Source organism: Drosophila yakuba, chromosome 3R (assembly GCF_016746365.2).
Source record: "Drosophila yakuba strain Tai18E2 chromosome 3R, Prin_Dyak_Tai18E2_2.1, whole genome shotgun sequence".
NCBI lineage: Eukaryota > Metazoa > Arthropoda > Insecta > Diptera > Drosophilidae > Drosophila > Drosophila yakuba.
Window position 1 is genome coordinate 28,593,957 of NC_052530.2, and position 20,234 is coordinate 28,614,190.

The 20,234-nt window shown below is 47.3% G+C and overlaps 9 protein-coding genes across 10 annotated transcripts; 5 read left to right on the forward strand and 4 right to left on the reverse strand.

Annotated features, from left to right (window-relative positions):
- The first annotated feature begins 7 nt into the window (after positions 1–7).
- Positions 8–782, forward strand: LOC6538810 (40S ribosomal protein S19b). The gene is made up of 2 exons (XM_002099287.4): positions 8–394; positions 459–782. Exons 1-2 carry the CDS (start codon positions 89–91, stop codon positions 618–620), a joined length of 468 nt encoding a protein of 155 aa, XP_002099323.1. The 5' UTR covers positions 8–88; the 3' UTR covers positions 621–782.
- Positions 772–1,884, reverse strand: LOC6538811. Its single transcript, XM_002099288.4, has 2 exons — positions 1,513–1,884; positions 772–1,451 (listed from the first exon to the last, which is right to left on the reverse strand). The coding sequence occupies exons 1-2, from the start codon at positions 1,792–1,794 to the stop codon at positions 846–848; spliced, it is 888 nt and encodes a 295-aa protein (XP_002099324.1). The 5' UTR covers positions 1,795–1,884; the 3' UTR covers positions 772–845.
- A 301-nt stretch (positions 1,885–2,185) lies between these two features.
- On the forward strand, positions 2,186–3,824 carry LOC6538812 (26S proteasome regulatory subunit 4). The gene is made up of 2 exons (XM_002099289.4): positions 2,186–2,373; positions 2,435–3,824. Exons 1-2 carry the CDS (start codon positions 2,371–2,373, stop codon positions 3,749–3,751), a joined length of 1,320 nt encoding a protein of 439 aa, XP_002099325.1. The 5' UTR covers positions 2,186–2,370; the 3' UTR covers positions 3,752–3,824.
- A 675-nt stretch (positions 3,825–4,499) lies between these two features.
- LOC6538813 lies at positions 4,500–5,132 on the forward strand. The gene is made up of 2 exons (XM_002099290.3): positions 4,500–4,880; positions 4,941–5,132. Exons 1-2 carry the CDS (start codon positions 4,573–4,575, stop codon positions 5,050–5,052), a joined length of 420 nt encoding a protein of 139 aa, XP_002099326.1. The 5' UTR covers positions 4,500–4,572; the 3' UTR covers positions 5,053–5,132.
- A 114-nt stretch (positions 5,133–5,246) lies between these two features.
- LOC6538814 (ADAM 17-like protease) lies at positions 5,247–8,362 on the forward strand. The gene is made up of 10 exons (XM_002099291.3): positions 5,247–5,405; positions 5,472–5,711; positions 5,767–6,200; positions 6,258–6,452; positions 6,571–6,709; positions 6,857–7,092; positions 7,150–7,713; positions 7,778–7,883; positions 7,957–8,119; positions 8,178–8,362. The coding sequence occupies exons 1-10, from the start codon at positions 5,327–5,329 to the stop codon at positions 8,218–8,220; spliced, it is 2,199 nt and encodes a 732-aa protein (XP_002099327.1). The 5' UTR covers positions 5,247–5,326; the 3' UTR covers positions 8,221–8,362.
- Positions 8,363–8,376: 14 nt separating this feature from the next.
- Positions 8,377–9,457, reverse strand: LOC6538815 (nucleoplasmin-like protein). The gene is made up of 4 exons (XM_002099292.3): positions 9,302–9,457; positions 9,024–9,169; positions 8,718–8,885; positions 8,377–8,652 (listed from the first exon to the last, which is right to left on the reverse strand). Exons 1-4 carry the CDS (start codon positions 9,321–9,323, stop codon positions 8,518–8,520), a joined length of 471 nt encoding a protein of 156 aa, XP_002099328.1. The 5' UTR covers positions 9,324–9,457; the 3' UTR covers positions 8,377–8,517.
- Positions 9,458–9,627: 170 nt separating this feature from the next.
- On the forward strand, positions 9,628–15,071 carry LOC6538816 (nucleoplasmin-like protein). Its single transcript, XM_002099293.3, has 3 exons — positions 9,628–9,779; positions 10,014–10,147; positions 14,391–15,071. Exons 1-3 carry the CDS (start codon positions 9,758–9,760, stop codon positions 14,691–14,693), a joined length of 459 nt encoding a protein of 152 aa, XP_002099329.1. The 5' UTR covers positions 9,628–9,757; the 3' UTR covers positions 14,694–15,071.
- On the reverse strand, positions 10,754–14,391 carry LOC6538817 (sodium-independent sulfate anion transporter). Of its 2 annotated transcripts, XM_002099294.4 has the most exons (8): positions 13,742–14,391; positions 12,674–12,973; positions 12,266–12,606; positions 11,865–12,174; positions 11,500–11,802; positions 11,294–11,439; positions 11,050–11,232; positions 10,754–10,981 (listed from the first exon to the last, which is right to left on the reverse strand). In XM_002099294.4, the coding sequence occupies exons 1-8, from the start codon at positions 13,755–13,757 to the stop codon at positions 10,772–10,774; spliced, it is 1,809 nt and encodes a 602-aa protein (XP_002099330.1). In that variant the 5' UTR covers positions 13,758–14,391; the 3' UTR covers positions 10,754–10,771. The 2 variants fall into 2 exon arrangements, with proteins under 2 accessions (XP_002099330.1, XP_015049058.1); XM_015193572.3 differs by having other exon boundaries at positions 11,294–11,802.
- A 55-nt stretch (positions 15,072–15,126) lies between the features above and the next one.
- On the reverse strand, positions 15,127–20,114 carry LOC6538818 (4-hydroxybutyrate coenzyme A transferase). The gene is made up of 4 exons (XM_002099295.4): positions 19,589–20,114; positions 16,336–16,728; positions 15,872–16,276; positions 15,127–15,782 (listed from the first exon to the last, which is right to left on the reverse strand). The coding sequence occupies exons 1-4, from the start codon at positions 19,767–19,769 to the stop codon at positions 15,328–15,330; spliced, it is 1,434 nt and encodes a 477-aa protein (XP_002099331.1). The 5' UTR covers positions 19,770–20,114; the 3' UTR covers positions 15,127–15,327.
- Between the last annotated feature and the right edge of the window lie 120 nt (positions 20,115–20,234).

The window sequence follows — 20,234 nt, forward strand, 5'->3', positions numbered from 1 at the left end:
AAAGTCACATTTTAATCGTCCATTTTGGCCAAAATCGTCGAAGAGACCGGAACATAAACTTTTTCCTTTAAAGAACTTAGAAAGCAACATGCCGGGGGTTACAGTAAAGGATATTGATCAGCACGTGCTAACCAAGACTATGGCAGCTTTTCTACAAAAATCCGGAAAAGTTGCCGTGCCAGAAGTGGCTGTGTACGTAAAGACTGCCAAGTTCAAGGAGACTGCTCCCACCGACGACGATTGGTTCTTCATTCGTTGTGCCTCCATCATGAGGCACCTGTACCTGCGCAGTCCCTCCGGGGTGGCGGCCTTCACCAAGATCTACGGCGGACGCATGCGCAACGGAGTTCATCCGTCGAAGTACTGTCGCTCATCGGAGGGCTGCATTCGCAAGGTGAATGGGAAATGGTTGTGCTTTAAGGTTATGTTTAATATCACATCGTATGTATCCTGAACAGGCTCTTCAAGCTTTGGAAGCTGCTCACATGGTGGAGAAGCATCCGGAGGGGGGTCGTAAGCTGACTTCCCTGGGACAACGTGACTTGGATCGCATTGCCAACAAGATTGTGGCCAAGCAGCGACAGGCTACTGCACCAGTTTCCATGATTATCACTACCTAAGATGCCAATACTCAACATGTAACCACGAGAGAGCATATTTAAGTGCCTTGGACTTGTCGATGACATATTTCTGAAACATTCTCAATAAAGCGACACGCTAACACTAATAATAATGATAAATAATAATATACGTAATAAAATAACATTGTACTTGAAATATAACTGATATGACACTTTATTTTTGGCACAAACATGCCGAATAGCAAGAATACAGATTCAAGAATGTTAGCTAGACCACAAATCTCCCGATTTCTGGTTGCCAGGAGCTCTGAAACCGCGAACTATGACTTCGGCCTGCCACCAACCGCTGGTTTCATTTGCTGCCTTTAAAAAGTCCTGCTCTTCGCTAGACTTGCTAACGTCTGCCCCAGACTTATCCAGATTCAGCAGGCCAAGATCGTGGTAAATGTCCAACTCTTTGCAGCAGCGTAATTCATTCGGTGCGTTCTCGCTGCAATGCAGGAGATGCAGATGTATGTTCTTGCAGCTGCGTGGAACTTTGCTGAATACATGCTTGGGGATTAGATTAACGGAGTCACAATGGGATCCTTGAAGACCACCGGTGTCTGTAAGGAGTTCCATTTCGAGAAACACATTGGTGGCATTCAGTTCGGTGGAGAAGAGCGTGTACAGCTCCTCACAGGTCAGCAGGCGGAGCAGCGCTTGGTTAATGCGACCTTCGGGCAGGGCATGGTGCTCGCAATAGTGATCTCTGGATATTGAATCATGTGGTATGTGCAGGGTATAGACCTCCGAGGGCATGAACGTATTGTTGCCAAACAGAAATCGGAGGCTCTTCACTTCAGAGCTCCTGAAGGCTTGTCGGATGACCTGTAAGCGAGAACAGGTAGATAAAGACCAAAAGAAGTCCTGGATGTACGGGGAAACGCACCTCTCTCATGTCACTAATGGATTCTTTGGTGGCCTTTGCCTTGGAGCGCTGCTGGTTGCGTTGATAGTGGGCAAAGGACTCCTGATCCTTGGATTGCCCCGATTCATCCGCTTCAGACCATTTATCCACATAATATTTGTATGTTTTGTACACGAAGGGAATTTGCCGGCGTTGGTAGAGCAAGAAGTCCAGGATGCCATTCACGAACTCCGCCGTTGTCCCACTGGTCAGGACCTCAATGTTATCCAGCTTCAGATCAACATTCTTGATATTTTGATCCATTAAAAGGTCGCAATATAACAAATTTAAACAAATGCTCTTTTCGAAGTTCGAACTAATTGCAAACGTTGCCAGACTGTAACAGTAATCGATAAGTTTATGAAAACAGTGACTTTTAACAATTTGTTTTTCAAAGCCTAAATTGTAAACTGTATATAATTGTAAATACTAAATAACTAAATATCGATAGAATTAATTGAATAGATTTAAGAATGAACGATAGTATCATCGATATATCGAATGTAGATAAGTGATCGAGGAGCAAGAAGAAGGGACTTTGGATCGAGAAGTTGAAGGAGAAACATCGTTAATAAAGAATATATAAAATTGTTACAAAATTAATTTTTATTTCTGTGGCTAGCTATTTCCTTTATTAAAATCTAACTGTTTAAGCATTTTCTGCCTTTTTAACTTTTCACAACGTTTTTAAAAATATTTGTTCACCTTTAGAGTTGCCAGACGTTCATGTTTCGAGTGAACGGTAACACTGCAAATGCGAATGACTAGTAATTTTGTTGCCGACAATAAAGAGTAAAAAGTTCATCAAACGTTCGGCAAAGCAGCAAGCACAACAGCAAAATGGTAAAAAATCATCTGCAGAACACCCTGAACACATTTACGATCGCGAACCACACATTTGCAGGGACAAAACCAATCGGCCCAAGGGGGAGCTGGCGACAAAAAAGATGACAAGGATAAAAAGAAGAAGTACGAGCCTCCAATCCCGACGCGCGTTGGCAAGAAGAAGAGGCGCGCAAAGGGTCCGGATGCGGCCATGAAGCTGCCCCAGGTCACGCCCCACACCCGCTGCCGCCTTAAGCTGCTCAAGCTGGAGCGCATCAAGGATTACCTGATGATGGAGGACGAGTTCATCCGCAACCAGGAGCGCCTGAAGCCCCAGGACGAAAAGAACGAGGAGGAGCGCTCCAAGGTTGACGATCTGCGCGGCACCCCCATGTCCGTGGGCAACCTGGAGGAGATCATCGATGACAACCACGCCATCGTGTCCACATCGGTGGGATCCGAGCATTATGTCAGCATCCTGTCCTTCGTGGACAAAGATCAACTGGAACCAGGCTGCTCTGTGCTGCTCAACCACAAAGTGCACGCTGTGGTCGGAGTCCTCAGCGACGACACTGATCCAATGGTTACGGTGATGAAACTGGAAAAGGCACCGCAGGAGACTTATGCAGATATTGGTGGATTAGATACTCAGATCCAGGAGATCAAGGAGTCTGTCGAGCTGCCACTGACCCATCCCGAGTACTACGAGGAGATGGGCATTAAGCCGCCCAAGGGCGTCATCCTATATGGACCTCCTGGCACGGGCAAGACCCTGCTGGCCAAGGCTGTGGCCAACCAGACCTCGGCCACTTTCCTGCGCGTTGTGGGCTCAGAGCTTATCCAGAAGTACCTGGGAGACGGACCGAAGCTAGTGCGTGAGCTCTTCCGTGTGGCCGAGGAGCACGCTCCATCCATTGTGTTCATCGACGAAATCGATGCAGTGGGCACAAAGCGCTACGATTCAAATTCTGGTGGCGAGCGAGAGATTCAGCGTACTATGTTGGAGCTGCTGAACCAGCTGGATGGTTTCGATTCGCGCGGCGATGTCAAGGTGATCATGGCCACCAATCGTATCGAGACTCTGGATCCGGCGCTAATTCGTCCCGGTCGTATTGACCGCAAGATCGAGTTCCCGCTGCCCGATGAGAAGACTAAGCGCCGCATTTTCACCATCCACACATCGCGCATGACGCTGGCCGAGGATGTAAACCTCAGCGAATTGATCATGGCCAAGGATGATCTATCTGGCGCCGACATCAAGGCCATCTGCACAGAGGCCGGCTTGATGGCGCTGCGAGAACGCCGCATGAAGGTGACCAACGAGGACTTCAAGAAATCAAAGGAGAGCGTCTTGTACCGGAAGAAGGAGGGCACGCCCGAGGGTCTTTATTTATAAGTCGAGCGCAGATATACTTTCAGTTAATTTTGATAATTCCCCAACACATGCATTAAACCACATTAACACTAGAGTCGTTTCCCGATGTGAATAAATTTGTAGTAGCCGGGAGTTGCTGTGCTAGTTTTCCCAGGAGGTCGTCCACGTAGGTCCTTTGTTTTGCGGATATCACGTTGTGTGTGGGGCGCCGTGATGCTCCAAGTATTTGAAGTGTGCTCTATCTGTTGCATTTGGTAATTCCAGATTTTGGTAAGCCTCTTGTTCTGCTTTCAATTCTAAACTTTGTGGATAACAAACTGGCTTCTGTTCCGGCGGTCGCAGATCCTCGCTCTGCTCCGCATCGAAAGTAGTGGTATTGGAAAAAAGCTCAAAATTTACGTGTTCTCAGTGTGAAACTACTGTTTAAATTAAAATAATGAGCTTTTTAATAAAGTTATTTAAAAGTTAAATTTAAATCAGCGATATTGCCAGACTGTCGTATTCGGACAGGACCTCTTGGCTACCGATATTTCAATCTGTGCCACGTTTCTAACGGTTAAGTGGACGGTTACACTGCAAACGGTAAAAATCAATAATGCAGAAATAGCGGGCGATTTAGATTGAGCTATTAACTACACATTTAGGTTTAAGGCCTTTGTCACTATGCTCGTCCCCCGTCACTAAATTTGTACATTTGACATATATTTATGTAACGATTTAAATACTAAGCCATATATAAAATTTTGAGGAAAATCAAAAATAAGTTCTACTGGCAGCAGGCCTGTTTAATTCTGTTTCGAGTTGTGGTGAAATTTATTTCTCTCCTTTTTTTGGCACCCAAGATGCAGAACCCCATTTGTGAACCGTTCACCAGTTGGCCAGTGAAGTTCGACATCAACGAGCTCATCAAGGAATTCCAGCCGGAGGAGAAAGGGCGCCAGGTGGCTGAGGATAAGTCGCCACGGGACTTTCTCCACCTACCTGACAACAACTGGGTAGTCCTGCCCAGTTTTAAGTACAGGCATGAGCACTTGACCCCGTATCTTTCCAGTCGCCGGAACAAATATATGCGGTGTCGCTTTCAGAGATTTCTAAACAATGTTCCCAGCTGCTACGTAACCATCTCCTTGTATGGCTCCAATGTGAGCAAGTAGGTTATCGTCTAAACTTTTGTTAGGAAGAACTCGGTTTAATAATAATCCTCTTCTAGCATGCCCAAGCCAAGGCGAAAGAGTCTGAATGGGCAGTTCTACGGTGTGGATAACAAACTGGCTCCTGTTCCGGCGGTCGCAGATCCTCGCTCTCCTCCGCACCGAAAGTAGTGGTAGTGGAAAAAAGCTCAAAATTTACGTGTTCACACTTGAAACTACTGCTTAAATTAAAATAATGAAATATATCGAGTGACCTGTGGCTTTTGTTTTATGTCCAAGCTATTTAAAAGTTAAATTCAAATCAGCGATATTGCCAGACTATCGAATTCGGACAGGACCTCTTGTTTACCGTTACTTTAATCAGTGCCACGTTTCTAACGGTTAAGTGAACGGTTACACTGCAAACGGTAAAAATCAATAATGCAGAAATAGCGGGCGAAAAAAAATGTTTACAAAATGCATTAGTTGCTTTGGTCTCGCAATAATCTCGGTTTTTTTCGCCTGCCTCTTCGTCGAAAATTGCGGTGAGCACAGGAGTAGTCCATAAAATGCCAGGATCTTGATGTAGTGTCCTTTTTTCTCGCCTCTAGCGGCCCTGCAAAAGACGCTGCGCCACTACGAAATTTTCCACAAGGACGATGTGGTGCACAGGGTGGTCAAAAGGGGTGCCAAGCACAGCACGAATCCTTTCAACATCATCAAGGAGGTGGAGTTCACCACGCTGGGCAAGAACTTCCGGCTGATCCTGCACCCGCACAGGGATGTCCTGCACAGCAAATTCAGGGCCTACGCCGTGGATGCGGATGGCAACGAAACGGTGGTGCACATGGGTAACATCAGTATCTATAGTTCCATAGCACATTTCTAAGCACTTAATCTCTGCAGATCACGATAGCTTCTATTCGGGCCGAGTGTTTGGCGAACTGGAGTCCTCTGTGCGTGCCCACATCGAAGACGGCACCATGACCATGTCCATTCACTTGCCAGAGGAAACCTATCACATTGAGCCCTCCTGGCGACACCTGCCGGAAGCCAAGAAGGACACCATGGTGGCCTACAAGGCCTCGGATGTGAAGGTGCACAAGAATGAGGCTGGTGCCACCCCCAAAACCTGTGGCTACATCAAGGAGGGTCTCGAGCTGGAGGACAAGGAGCACGATGATACTCTGGACAACGAGCTGCACGCTAGGGAGAAGCGTCAGTCCGATCAGTACGAGTACACGCCCACCAAGACCCGGTGTCCTTTGCTCTTGGTGGCAGACTATCGATTCTTTCAGGAAATGGGCGGAGGCAACACCAAGACCACCATTAACTACTTGGTGAGCTCCTTAAGGAACCCACGTTATAACTTGTAACTTATAACTTGTAATCCTTAGATAAGCCTCATCGATCGGGTGCACAAGATCTACAACGACACCGTGTGGCAGGACCGCTCGGATCAGGAGGGATTTAAGGGCATGGGGTTCGTAATCAAGAAGATCGTGGTGCATTCGGAGCCCACGAGACTGCGAGGAGGCGAGGCACACTACAATATGATTCGTGAGAAGTGGGATGTGCGCAATCTCCTGGAGGTGAGTTGACTTCATTTGCGCCCCTTCACTTTTCGTGTAGCTGCTCTACCTCATGGTCATCTAACTCTTGTATCTCTCACTTTAATACCGACTCCTCCGTGGCCATTTCACCGGCTAGGTCTTCTCCCGGGAGTACAGCCACAAAGACTTTTGCCTTGCCCATCTCTTTACCGATCTCAAGTTCGAAGGCGGCATTTTGGGCCTGGCTTACGTGGGCTCCCCGCGTCGCAACTCCGTGGGCGGCATTTGCACTCCAGGTTGCTACACCCAGTTGTCTCTCATGTTTGTCCTTTTCATTTGGCTTATAGACTTTCGTTTCCTTGGTTATCCTTTTACTTTAGTTTTCAGCTTGCTTTTCAAGGGGTGCTATCTTAAAACTAACTTATTTTCTTTTCATCTCCAAGAATACTTCAAAAATGGTTACACTCTGTACTTGAACTCGGGTCTGAGCAGCTCCCGCAACCACTATGGCCAGCGGGTCATCACCAGGGAGGCTGACCTGGTCACGGCCCATGAGTTTGGACACAACTGGGGATCGGAGCACGACCCCGACATTCCGGAGTGCTCACCCAGCGCCTCGCAAGGCGGCAGTTTCCTCATGTACACGTACTCCGTCAGTGGCTACGATGTGAACAATAAGGTAGGGATCTCCTGTACAATACCCACAAATAGTAAATGACTTCTCCTTCCGCAACAGAAATTCTCGCCCTGCTCCCTGCGTTCCATTCGTAAGGTGCTGCAAGCCAAATCTGGCCGATGCTTTTCAGAGCCCGAAGAGTCCTTCTGCGGCAACCTGCGAGTCGAGGGCGATGAGCAGTGTGATGCTGGACTTCTGGGCACCGAGGACAACGACTCTTGCTGCGACAAGAACTGCAAGCTGCGCCGGAACCAGGGAGCCATGTGCAGCGACAAGAATTCACCGTGCTGCCAGAACTGCCAGTTCATGGCCTCCGGAATGAAGTGCCGCGAGGCGCAGTACGCAACCTGCGAGCAGGAGGCTCGTTGCACCGGCGCCCACGCCGAGTGCCCCAAATCGCCGGCCATGGCGGACGGAACCACCTGCCAGGAGCGGGGTCAGTGCCGGAATGGCAAATGTGTGCCGTACTGCGAGACCCAGGGTCTGCAGAGCTGCATGTGTGATATCATCGCGGATGCCTGCAAGCGATGCTGTCGCATGAGCATCAATGAGACTTGCTTCCCCGTGGAGCCACCTGATGTCCTCCCCGATGGCACACCCTGCATCACCGGATTCTGCAACAAGGTATGCTTGTGGTTTCCGTCCTTGGATTGACCTTAATCTCAAGCTGAACTTTGATTTTTTCCAGGGCGTATGCGAAAAGACCATACAGGATGTGGTGGAGCGCTTCTGGGACATCATCGAGGAGATAAATGTGGCCAAGACCCTGAGGTTTCTCAAGGACAACATTGTCAGTAAGTATTGCAATCTTAAATAATATATTTCGAAGATCACTTCTAAACCACACTTGCCCACTACTATTTTCAGTGGCCGTTGTCCTGGTTACTGCAGTATTTTGGATACCCATCAGCTGTGTCATATCTTACTTCGACCGCAAGAAGCTGCGCCACGAAATGAAGCTGATTGAGTGGAGCCAGAAACTGGACCTCATACATCCCAGTGACGAGAGGCGTCGAGTGATTCACATACGGTACGCGCCCAACTTACTATTTCATATTTATGTGATGATAACGTGTCTATACTTTCAGAGTGCCGCGCCAGAAGATTTCGGTGGCCCGAGCATGTAACTAGCACAAAAACCCAGTGGGTTCCTTTTGTTTTAATCTTCCGTGAGCATTCTTCTCAAAACTGCCACAATTCGTTAACATTAAGTGACATATTTGAACATACGCAACACAGATTGAATAAAATTCCATATAATATAGACCAAGAACAAAGAGGTCAGTATAATTGGATGGTGTCTGTTTATGGGGTTTCTTTACATTATTGAAGTCTTTAGAAAAGCGCTCTCAGCTTTATTTTCGTTACCTTATTAAAGTTTTTATTTTTTCGGATCATTTAGTTAGCTTACTGGAGTGTAATGTATTTCTACTTCTTCTTATTACTCTTGCCGTTCGTCTGAGGAGCTGCTTCTTCGTCGAATTCCAGTTCGCTATCCTCCTCCTCGTCAGAATACTCCTCGTAAATCTGACCGTCGTCAAACTCGCCAAAGTTCATCTCCACCTAAAGGTACATATAGAAATGTGTTAGAGATAGGAACACAAAGTTGATGAATGGATAGAGCTCACCTTGCCGCAGACGTAGACGGGTCCAGTTCCCTGCACCAGTTTGAAGGTCACTGATCCGTTGGGGAACTCGACATTTGGCCTTAAGCTACGGGTCTCGCCGACCTTCAGCACGGCAATGGGGATCTTCACCGTCTTCTTCTCGCCATCGTCGTTTATGTTCGTCTCCGCCTGGTAGAGAAATATAAAATATTTGTAAAAATTCCATTATATGTTAGGTGATATCAGTGTTCCCTCTTAAAGGAACGCCATGCCGTTCTATAATTTACGACCGGCAGACCGAGGCGAATTCCCTGTATCGAGGCTCACCTGTACAACGTTGAATTCGCCGGTCTTTGCCTCGGGGCCGAGGGAAATCTGTTTGATGATGAGCTTGTGCGAGTGGACGATATACTCCTCGGGCACATCCGGGACTTCGAACTGTGCGATGGCCTCCTTCTCGCTGAGTGTGACACCTGGAAGTGAACGAACGGCGAGGAGGGTTGGATTTCCGACTGCTTTTTTTGCCGGCTGGAGGAGCTGCACGCAGCTTGGCTATGGGATGCCCAATGGAGCGCTCTTCCAACCCAAATGGCACTGGTACTCACCATAAAACGACTCGGACTCCATTTGCAGGCCTTGGAACACAGATGTACAGTCAATTAATAATGGAACTTTTTGTACTATACACGTGCCCGTAAAACGGCGATGGCTGCAGTTGTGTGAAGCGTTGAGCGGTGCGGTTATCGAAGCGCAGGACTATCGATAGTTTTTATTCAACTTGCTGGGAACTAGGATGTGTAGGTAATGAAGCCTTGAATAGTTGTTGAATATATAGATTACTATCATATTAAGTTGCAACAAACGAATAAAGAGTGTTACATTCGATTGGATACTGAAAGTGGCAGCACTGCGATTTTGATTCCCAGGCCAACAACACCTATCGATATGTGCACCCTACGTTGACCTGGCAACCCTGCGGCAGCTACCATTTTGCAAAAGATTTTGCTCAACACGTGTTCGCCGCTGGTTTTGTGTGGAATTAATATTAAATATTACCTACCATGGCTGAGGAATCATTCTACGGTAATAACAATTAAGCAGATCAACTATATAAGCAGCGAAACGGGCCAAAAATGGTCGCATAGAAGGCGTATTTAAACCCGAAAAGACGGAATGTCTGCGACGCTTGCCGGTGTTTTTTGCCTCAAGGTTGCCGCTGGCCAATTTGTGTGTCTGTCTGGCCTCAAACCCCCGCATTTGAATGTGTGAAAAAGATAGAAATTTAAAAGTATAATGGCGTCTCTATCCGTTCCGCAGGAGTCACTCTGACCGCCGAGAGCGACAGCGTCACGTGGGATGTGGACGAGGACTACGCACGCGGCCAGAAGCTGGTCATCAAACAGATCCTCCTGGGCGCCGAGGCCAAGGAGAACGAGTTCAACGTGGTCGAGGTGAGTACTCCATGCGTTGTGCATGTAGTAAATCCCATAAATTGTATATGCGCGCGCCGGTTGGTGTCCTCCTCTTTTTTTCTCTTTCAATTTTTTTGCTGCATTTTTCCGGCCGGCGGGGCTGGGACCGGTTTCCATTTTCCCCCCCCAGCCCGGAACAACCTCGAACTTTTCGCTCGCTGTGGGCTAGGGTAATTTTGTCTGTACCTCTTCAGACGGCCGCCGATTTTCGATGGCAATGGGCAGTGCTAGGTACATGCTTCTTACTATCTAGGTACTTGCAAAGCAGATGTAGGTACTTTACAAGTGTCCCAGTAAATCCGAAAGTGTACAAGTAGCTACTTAGGTATTCTCTATATTGTTAGGATCTCCTATACCGAACTTTCGAGAATAACCTTTAAATTCCATCTTGTGTTGAAGAATAATTTCTTAAAAGTTACTTCTTTTACAATAAGTCAAGTTAGCTTTACTTAACCTATTCAAAAATGTTTCTTAGTTGTACCTAAACTTGGTGATACATTAACCATCAAGATGCTCATTATTGAAGTACCCCACCTTTCCAAACCGAATTCATTGGCGCAACTGTACGCAGAAAGACATACGCGGTAGACAAAAGAGCACTCTTTATTGACTCAAGTCAACGGCGATACACGAATCGGCTGCCTCGGCATCCGCAATTGTTTGCATTAGGTCGGGAAAGCTTTTCGAGAACTTGAACATACTGCGCAGCTTCCTATCCATCCGGCAAATTACTCCCGCCGCCGGAATACTCCAGTTCCAGCAGATCATGTCGCACTTCAACAGGGCGAGATCTTCGCGCAGCGATTTCAGGTTCTTCGCGGGAAGGAGAAGGGGTTTCCGGTCAAAGGTCATAAATCGCAACAAAGCAAGCTGTCACTCACCAAAGCCACGGTCGTATCAATTGAGGCGATCTCGTGCCCCTTAATGACCACCAGTGTGGTGGGAGCACCTCCCTCGCTGTTCCTTTGCGTCACGTGCGACACAATCGACATCTTCAAGTACTCGGCTGCCGCGTAATCCACGCTACCCTTGAGGTCGGCCATGGTCACCTCGACGCCATTAAACTGGGTGGATTGTCCTTTGGGATCATTTCGCCTTATGTATGATATAAAGTTTCAAGCTCACCTTCTCGGTTGTCAAGTAAAACTGCGGCTTCATGCTCTTGTAGAGCAGGAACAGCGCATTGAAGACAATGCCCACCACCATGCCGTACTCCAGGGTCCAGAAGACGCAGGTCAACACGGTTACCAGGAAAGGCAGCATATCGCGCTCTGCAAGATATCCAGAGTTACTACAACTACACGTGGTTCCTATTCCCACGCAACACTCACTCTTAGCCCGCCAAATCTCGCCAATGGTCTCGTACTCCACCATAAAGAACATGGCCGCAATGATAATGGCTGCCAGGGTCGCCTTGGGAATGTAGGCAAACGTGGAGGTGAGGAAGGCCAGGGTCATGAGAACGAGAGCGCCGGTAACCGCACCACCCAGCGGGGTTCTCACTCCACTGGCATTGTTGATGGCTGTCCTTGTGAAGGAACCAGTGATGGGCATGGAGGAGAAGAAGCTGCTGAGGATGTTGCTGACGCCCAGGGCAATCATCTCCTGCGATGCGTCCACAATCTTGCCCTTCGCTAAAAATAGTAGGAGGAGTTAAGGGTATGGACTATGGACCTAATAGTTAATCTGCACTCACAGAAGGCCTTGGCCACAGCTATGCTCTCCAATATAGACAACAGTGGAATGGACACCAGGGCAGTGCCCACGGTTGAAATCATGCCACCAAAGCTGATGGTTTCCCCCGTCTCTGGATCCTCCGTGTGAAAGGGAGGAGGCTTGAAGGGCGGCAGGCCTGGTGTGATGCTGCCGCTGACTAGAAAGGGCAGCTTGCCATCGCTTTTCAGGAGATAGCACAGCAGTATGCCAATTAACACGGCCACAGCATTGCGGGCCAGCGAAATATACTTCCACACGCTTTTGATGCCAAAAGGCAGGTCTTTAAGTTGCTAAAATTATTCAAACGTTAATAGACTCGCTAATCAAACATTCTAATTAAGCAATTTGAGGCATTAAAGGTGCTTATTTATAGTTACCCACCCTCATGAGCAGCAGGAGTACGAGTGTGCCGCAGCCCAGGATGGCATCGTTGCGGCGTGTGTGCGTTATGTGGCCAAAGAAGTATATCCAGCTGTTAAGGAACCCACTGGCACTACTGCTGATGCCGAAGAGGCTATTAACCTGGCCGGTGGCAATGGTTATGGCGGCTGCCATCGTAAAACCCGTCGTCACCGGCACCGATATAAACCGCATGAGCACTCCGAGATTGAGTAAGCCCATTAGGGTGATGATGCAGCCGGACATGAAGCATATCAGCACCGCATACGCCGGGTTGCCGTTCACATATGGCTGCACCATTAGCGCCATGATGGCCGTGGGGCCTGTGGAACAACGATTTCAGTTACTTGGCCATGTTCGGAACAGCTTCAGAGGCCTTAGAGAACTCACCCACTGTGATGTCCTTGCAGGTTCCGAGCAGTATGTACACAAATCCACCCATAAAAGCGGAGTAGAGCCCATAGGCTGGCGGCAGATTGGCCACAGCTCCATAGGCTATGGCCTGTGGAACGGCTGTGAGGCCCACGGTGAGACCCGCCACCACATCCATGGCCAGAAAGCTCAACTGGTACTTCGGCAGCCAATCAGTGACGGGCAGGTATCTGTGCACGGAGCGCATGCTGCAGCAGCTCCTCGCCTTTGAGCCCACGGCACCGCAAACATTTGGCAGGCGCTCCCGATAGAGATCATCTGGAAAGCACAATTGGGCTATTGAGTGGGTGTTGCTCCCGGGGCGCCTTGAAATCTTGATATGGCCACTGCTAAGTGGTTTACTTGATTGAAAAACGCTATTTTATGTACACCTATTCACAATCTCTGCACATGATCTGAAGTGCCTCGATGATTTCCTGCGGTACGCTGGTCTTGTGACTTCTGGAAAAATACCATTGATGTGTACAAGCTGATAGACAAGTTCATCCAGAGAAAGCAGCAGGCTTGTCTCTTGACAATTCGTTGATTTCAGCACTTTGGACCCTCTGTTTTGGTGTCTCATATTCTAGATAATTGCTGAGCTGCTTATAGTATCCTTGGCTAGTTTATATCTTATTTATTCAACGGGGGAAATTTACTTTTTGATCCCTTCACGGTTGATGAACACGTTAAGCCGCAGGAAGACGGCTTGTCACTGATAATTCATCTTTCGGAGCTCGTAATAACACGAAATCTGGTGGATTCTCTTGTCTAATTACGGACTCATTACCGGGTATTTACCATAAAATACGTAGACGCACACACCTTTGGTATCCTTTGTTTAGTTTCGTTTACTCACTTTTCTAGGTAAACTTGTTTCCTATTTATAGCTTTTATCACCTTTATTCTCTTGACTAATTATAGTACCATTGAGTAATAGTTTCTATTTCCTGATATTCAAACTTGGTGTTAATAGTAGCAGGTGTAGTACCCTTCGCATCACACCGCTTTCACTTGTCCTCTTGAGGGAACACGTTGTCCACTTACCTTCGTTATCGCGCATGTCGACAAGATCTTTGAAGCACTTTACGATCGATCGGCCAATACTAGAGGAACTTTTGATTTGGATTACACGTTGTGGATGATTAATTAGCGGTCACTTGTTAGATTCACGCTTGCTGGACTCCGGTTCAGTGGAGCCTGGCTGCAGTTTAAAGGGAACGAGCCGATCCGATCCACTCCAGCGTGGGCAGACGAGTGGTCAAGCGGCCGCCAGTCGACGGGGTTATTACTGAAAGCGACTGTGCGAATATGTGAATGCGTAGGCAGTTATCATCGGACAGTTCAGTTCAGTTCAGTTCTGTTAGTTTTGGGGAAGGTGTTCGGCTGACAACGATAAGAGATAGAGACGAAGACGAAGACTGCAGAGCGATTAAGTGGGCCAGTCGTGATGAACTTCGCGCTATCTCCTCACGAGATCCGAAATTTGTGTAATCGGGGTATTTAACAGCGATATCTGGACACTTGAAAGGCCTATATAGGTCAATCTTGGCTAGGAATCTTATGCAGTTGAATTTGAAAGATGTTGCTTCCTAATTAACCGATAGATAACTTTTGAAACGTGTCTTACTTCATAAACCACTTGAAAAGCCTATGAATCTATCTAACCTGAGAATCTTACCTCTTGTTTACGCAGGTGAACACACCCAAGGACTCCGTGCAAATTCCCATCGCCGTGTTGAAGGCTGGAGAGACCCGCGCCGTTAATCCCGACGTGGAGTTCTACGAGTCGAAGGTGACGTTCAAGCTGATCAAGGGCAGCGGACCCGTCTACATCCACGGGCACAACATCAAGGACGATGTGGAGGTGGTCGACATGGAGGAGGATGACGACGAGGACGATGTGGCCGAGGATGAGGAGGACGAGCACCCAAAGAAGCGCGCCAAGATCGAAAACGCCGCCGATGGTAAAAATGCCAAGAACAACAAGAAGAAGTAAACTGCTGACCGCCAATCATCCATCGAGGTTTAAGCTATGAACGTGTAGATTTTAAAGCAAAAACAGTTTTAGGCCCTATATTACAATACGATGCATACTGAGAATACAATCTAGTTCCTTTTGAACAGCTCCTTTTACATTCAATTCAAAGACAACGTTGTGTGCTCGGGTCGTGTTATCCCAAGCGAATGTTCTGTCGCTCAGCCAGGAGTTCCGCTCCCGTTGGGAGCAAATCGAACTTCTTGGACTGATCGGACACTAATCGAACACACAGATTTGTATATATATTAAAGTATAACTAAAGCTAAGCCGGACTTCCTGTACGCGCCTCCTTCATATTTGCAGTATGAAAATAAACTGTCGTCGGAATACAAACAATATTATTGCATTTTACTTAACATTCTTATCTTCCCCGTTTCGTACACATTGTTCGTTTATTGAAACCATAGGTTTAATCAATTTCAGTTTTATTTCTCCCATCAATTCGTTACTCATCAATTTGAAATTTCAGATTTGGTAATGCTAAAGGGCTATCATGATTGCAGTTCTATGAAGTGGATCAGAGCGATATCGGGAATGCCTTCAAAGATTGCGGGTTGCTGCTAGTAAATAGTGATCTCTAGGAGTTCAGTGCTTAGTTCGGTGACGGCATAATCTTGATGCGCTCGAAGGCTTGTTTCTCCAGACTCTCGCGGTGCTTGGGATCGGCAATCTGGATGAGTTCGTACATCCTCTGGCGCACGTTCTTGCCGAACAGCGAGGCGATTCCGTGCTCCGTGACGACGTAGTGGACGTGGGCACGCGAAGTGACGACGCCAGCGCCAGCCTTCAGCGTGGGAACAATCTTGCTCTCGCCCTTATTGGTGGTCGAGGGCATGGCAATGATTGGCACACCCAGTCCATCGAGACCCTCCGCCGCTCCGCGAATGAAGTCCACCTGTCCGCCGAATCCGGAGTAGAATCGGGAGCCAATCGAGTCTGAGCAAACTTGTCCAGTCAGATCGACCTCAATGCAGCTGTTGATGGCAGTCATGCGGGGCTGCTGTTTCACAATGCTGGTGTTGTTCACATAGTCGATGGCGTACATCTCTGAAAGGTGGACGAACAGTGAGGCATTAGATCGTGCTCATCTCCCATACATTTAGAATTCAATCTTGGTGTTTCAGGTCTAAACCTACCGATGAAGGGGTTGTTGTCCACGAAGTCGTACAGAGCCTTGTCGCCGATGAGGAAGGAGCCCACAATTCTGCCCTGGTGCATCTTCTTCTTGCTGTTGGTGACGCATCCCTTGCGGACGAGCTCCACGACACCGTTGGCGAACATCTCGGAGTGGATGCCCAGATCCTTGTGGTTGTGCAGAGCGGCGAGAACGGCGTCCGGGATGCTGCCAATGCCCATCTGGAGAGTGGCGCCATCCTTGACGAGATTCTCGGCAATGAGCTTACCGATCTTCTTCTCCACCTCCGAGATCTCACCAGTTCCGTGCTGAGGCAGATCATCGGTCACCTCGATGGCGAGATCGAAGTGAGACTTGTGGATGATGGCATCGCCAAAGGTGCGCGGCATCTTGGGGTTGATTTGAGCTGGAAAATGAATAGCATCAGTCACGGGATAAAAGAGTTTCCTCGAGTTCGCAGCTCACCAACAATGAGTTTCGAGTTGAGCAGCGCAGCTCGCACACAATCGACGCTGGTGCCGAGGGAGCAGTAGCCGTGGTTATCTGGGGGCGACACGTGGATGAAGGACACATCTGGCTTCACGATCTGCTTGTAGAACAGCTGCGGGATCTCGTGAAGGAAGATCGGCACATTATCACCACGGCCCTCGGCCACCGCCTTGCGCACATTGGCGCCCATGAAGAAGGAGTTCGAGCGGAAGTGGTCCTTGTACTCCGGCTTGGCGTACTCGCCAGGACCCTCAGTGTGCATGTGGCACACCGTGACGCACTCCAGATTGTTGCTCTTTCCGTGCTTGGCCATCGCGTTCAGCAGTGCCACGGGCGTGGCGGCTGCTCCGCTGGCGAAAACCGTGTTACCTGGAATGCAGGCGAGAAACCGCAGGTTTTAATACCAATATATTTATTAGGCACACGCTGCTAATCAGCCAAGCCGCAGATATTGTACACTTTATGAAACGTTAATCTATTGAGCAGGTCTTATCTAGAGATTTGCATGACATGCTATCCGCGGACCTACAATTAAATTACTATTCAATGTTGCCTAATTAACGATGCTTTAAATGCTAAATGATAACGAAACTACCAGTAGATACTATCAGTTAATGAACTATTTTGATACATTAAAGGTTCAAGTCGTATGTTCCCAGCTAGATTTATGAGCTGTTAATCTGAAGAGCATGGCTTGATATATTCTATGAAATCCTGACCAGGCAATTAATGCACATCGTACTAAAATTATCCCCCTAGGAATATATTTACATCGCGAGCTAAACGAAAAACATGTTTGCCAATTAGTATACTCTTAATAGCTGATCATATATGTATTAGTTATTAATCAAAGTAATATAACTTTCTATAAAGCTTTAATCAGCAAATGCGTTTCTGTAAAACATTCATTACTATTTACATGCATTATATTGCGCTGGTCATGCTTTCATTGAGTAACAAACAAAGTCTATAAATTGTTTCGCAAAACGATTAGTGCCGAAATTCAGACATTTTCTCTTTGATTATTCCACTTCCTCTCTGAATTTAGTTCGTTACTCTCTAGAGCTTTAAAGCTATAGCTATATACATCATATGTACTAATTTATATTAGTTAATAGGCGAGTGATAGTGAGAAGGCGGGGAGTGGGAGCGCCCATTGCCCAGAAACGCGTGATAATGAATGTTTGTAAATAAATAACACCGGTTTCCCAGTGGGCATTACATGGCAAACAAGACTTCTGCCGGATCGAGATTGCAGTATAATCAGAGGGTATACATATAGATTTTGCCATTTGATTAGCGAGGTGGAAAAAGCAGAGGCACATGAATTCAGCGAAAAGTATCTGATTGGACTGTGTTACGTAAGACAACTGTAGCTTCCAATCGAAATGTTTGGACAAACAAGATAATATATATAATAATAATATACTATGCTTTGGATTGCTGTATAGAACGACTTTAAAATCAGAGATATAGTAGTGTGGTACCTAGCATATTTGAAAGAGCAGCCCTATGCATTTTTGAGCACATGCATCATGTTTGGCCAATCTATTTTGGTTTCCCCCTCAAGAGGCCGGCATTCCGAGGTACTTCTGTATGCGGCATAGGAAAAAACTAAGATGGGCAAATAAAGTCGAACGAGCGAGCCCCTTCAACTGGGGAGTCATGCGATAAGTGTGATTCTTATCGGCAGACGTCTGAGCCACGTCGACACGGTCAAGTTTTCCGCAAGGCGTCACTATCTGCACTGCCAAACCTTCATTGTGATATTTACTGTGTCTCGAAAACCCAAATATGCATATCTTACGCACAGGTTTAGTTAGTTAGTGCCTACTGTACCGCTTATTATCTGCCAAAAACGTGCCAAACGAAAAAGTTTTCCAAATCAAATTACGTCGCAGATTTGGCATGGCTCGTGTTGGCGATTTTGGCTAAAATTAGAGATACCGCTTTCGGGTGACGCTGCGATGTGCCACTCCCCCTCCAAAGACCCGCCCCCCGCCGCTATAATATGGCCAATTTGCACGGACCTGCTGATGAGATGCCGTAGAAGTGCTAAGAAATAGAGATATCAGCGGGAGAGGAGGGCGTGTCCAGAATCTCAGGAGACTGCCTCCAAATTGGGACAATTGAATTTAATCAGAGTGGAGGCTCCCCAAAATCAGATGATTGCTATCTTTATACTGACACAGAAATTATCTAACTAATACGAATATCGTTGTGATAAGAAGGCTTGCTGGAAATTAATGAATATTTTTCGGAGCACTCCATGATTATGTTTCCATAATTCACCTGCCGATACTCGTTGCATAACCTTGCCTTCTTATAAAGCTGCTAAATACTATAGTATATGGTGTATGGTATATGGGTTCCTACAAAGAGGCGTTCTTATCAGCACCACTTCCAAAGGCCGGCTGAGTGGATAGACGTGTTTATGAGCTACATTCGCGGTCGTTCTTGCCACTAAGCCGAGCTTTGCATCGGACTCTTCTCTTGTTTTTGCCCTGGGTACAAAGTACAACTTGTGCTGGAAACTCATCTACAGCGCTGAGCATATGCATTATTAAATGGGTATAAATATATATAAGGCTATATGCATTAGTAAATGTGACACGCACAGCTGTTTTCAGGCGATTAAATGTATATAATTTACACTTGTGCTGCTGCAACACCAGGAATTACAAATAACACAAGGTTCACTGATAGCCACAAGGGGAGTAGCTTTGAATGGCAACTTTTCGATAAGGGGAGCTACTTAAAATGTGATTTTCCTATTGTATAACTCACTAACCATTTATCATACTAGAACCTCAATCAACCAAAAACCTATCCCCTCACAAGGTAATTCAATATACTAAATATTTGCTTCCAACTTGCATATTATATAGACTCCCCACCCCATTGGCCCACGAGTGCCTCCTAATCACGGTCAATTAAATGCCAACCATCCATGTACTGAGCACCCTGTGACTGCCCTTCCTTATATACACACACACACGTAGGTATATAAGTACATATGTACATGCATATGTGCTCGAAAGTAGTTTGGATTGCGGGCACACATGGGCTTACATTTGCATGGCCCCACAACCCGGTGTTCTCGTTTCCATTCTGTTTTCCTAAGCAGGCCCACTAGAAGGTTACATAACCGAAAGATTGCAAACAGCGCACGATAAGAGGGACCAGTTCCGTTCCGAAGAAGGGAGGGGGGTTCCTAGCCAGGACTCACCCGATTTCACACATGCCACGGCCTCCTCCGGCTTGACAATTGGAGGCTCCCGATCGATGGGATGCGACAGCTCCCGCACGTAGGTGAAGTAGTTGTTGTGGGCGGAGACCGAGGAGGCGGTGGTCGCCGTCTTCAGGAGGCTGTTCAGCTGACCCACATGGCGCGCCAATTGCTTGCTCATGGTGGACTGTGTTGTGGTAGTGTGTGTACTGAGTACTCTGTTGTAGGCACGCACGTCTAGAAGGGTTAAGCGAGAAGTCCGCGAGATGCAGGAGGCGATGAGTGGTGGGTTTTCACTGGGGAGAGACTGCTGCGCTGAGTTCCGTCCGCTGCGGCACCAAATTTGCAACTGGTTCGCCAAACAAAAACGCCATAAAAGCTCTGCCGCGAAAGCTGTCTGCCGATCACAATCCAATCTCCCCGAGCTGCGGCTCTGCTCCTCCTCTTCGCTTCCAGTTCGAGTCGTGCTCACGTAGATGAGGAGTACATTTGATTATTCGATGTGTTCCAGTGCTTTGAATTTCTAGGCTATATTGTGTATTTGTACATTTTATTTTGATGTTTCGAAATTTACCAGCTGCCTGTGTTGAGCAACGCACGGGTGGTTCGATAACAACGGCTATCGGTATACATCGATAGGACGATT

Bases quoted from the DNA above. Each gene is read 5' to 3' on its own strand.
- LOC6538810 (XM_002099287.4), top strand. From the start codon at position 89: ATGCCGGGGGTTACAGTAAAGGATATTGATCAGCACGTGCTAACCAAG. The intron at 395-458 runs GTGAATGGGAAA...TATCCTGAACAG, and splicing joins CGGAGGGCTGCATTCGCAAG to GCTCTTCAAGCTTTGGAAGC.
- LOC6538811 (XM_002099288.4), bottom strand. From the start codon at position 1,794: ATGGATCAAAATATCAAGAATGTTGATCTGAAGCTGGATAACATTGAG. The intron at 1,452-1,512 runs GTGCGTTTCCCC...TCTCGCTTACAG, and splicing joins CCATTAGTGACATGAGAGAG to GTCATCCGACAAGCCTTCAG.
- LOC6538813 (XM_002099290.3), top strand. From the start codon at position 4,573: ATGCAGAACCCCATTTGTGAACCGTTCACCAGTTGGCCAGTGAAGTTC. The intron at 4,881-4,940 runs GTAGGTTATCGT...ATCCTCTTCTAG, and splicing joins TATGGCTCCAATGTGAGCAA to CATGCCCAAGCCAAGGCGAA.
- LOC6538814 (XM_002099291.3), top strand. From the start codon at position 5,327: ATGTTTACAAAATGCATTAGTTGCTTTGGTCTCGCAATAATCTCGGTT. The intron at 7,714-7,777 runs GTATGCTTGTGG...GATTTTTTCCAG, and splicing joins TCACCGGATTCTGCAACAAG to GGCGTATGCGAAAAGACCAT. The intron at 8,120-8,177 runs GTACGCGCCCAA...CTATACTTTCAG, and splicing joins CGTCGAGTGATTCACATACG to AGTGCCGCGCCAGAAGATTT.
- LOC6538815 (XM_002099292.3), bottom strand. From the start codon at position 9,323: ATGGAGTCCGAGTCGTTTTATG. The intron at 9,170-9,301 runs GTGAGTACCAGT...GTTCACTTCCAG, and splicing joins GGAGTCCGAGTCGTTTTATG to GTGTCACACTCAGCGAGAAG. The intron at 8,653-8,717 runs GTGAGCTCTATC...ATGTACCTTTAG, and splicing joins CCGTCTACGTCTGCGGCAAG to GTGGAGATGAACTTTGGCGA.
- LOC6538816 (XM_002099293.3), top strand. From the start codon at position 9,758: ATGGCTGAGGAATCATTCTACG. The intron at 9,780-10,013 runs GTAATAACAATT...TCCGTTCCGCAG, and splicing joins GGCTGAGGAATCATTCTACG to GAGTCACTCTGACCGCCGAG. The intron at 10,148-14,390 runs GTGAGTACTCCA...TTGTTTACGCAG, and splicing joins ACGAGTTCAACGTGGTCGAG to GTGAACACACCCAAGGACTC.
- LOC6538817 (XM_015193572.3), bottom strand. The intron at 11,233-11,293 runs GTGAGCTTGAAA...CAATCCACCCAG, and splicing joins TTTACTTGACAACCGAGAAG to TTTAATGGCGTCGAGGTGAC. The intron at 10,982-11,049 runs GTGAGTGACAGC...CTTCCCGCGAAG, and splicing joins TTGATACGACCGTGGCTTTG to AACCTGAAATCGCTGCGCGA.
- LOC6538818 (XM_002099295.4), bottom strand. From the start codon at position 19,769: ATGAGCAAGCAATTGGCGCGCCATGTGGGTCAGCTGAACAGCCTCCTG. The intron at 16,729-19,588 runs GTGAGTCCTGGC...CCTGCATTCCAG, and splicing joins CGTGGCATGTGTGAAATCGG to GTAACACGGTTTTCGCCAGC. The intron at 15,783-15,871 runs GTAGGTTTAGAC...TCCACCTTTCAG, and splicing joins GGACAACAACCCCTTCATCG to AGATGTACGCCATCGACTAT.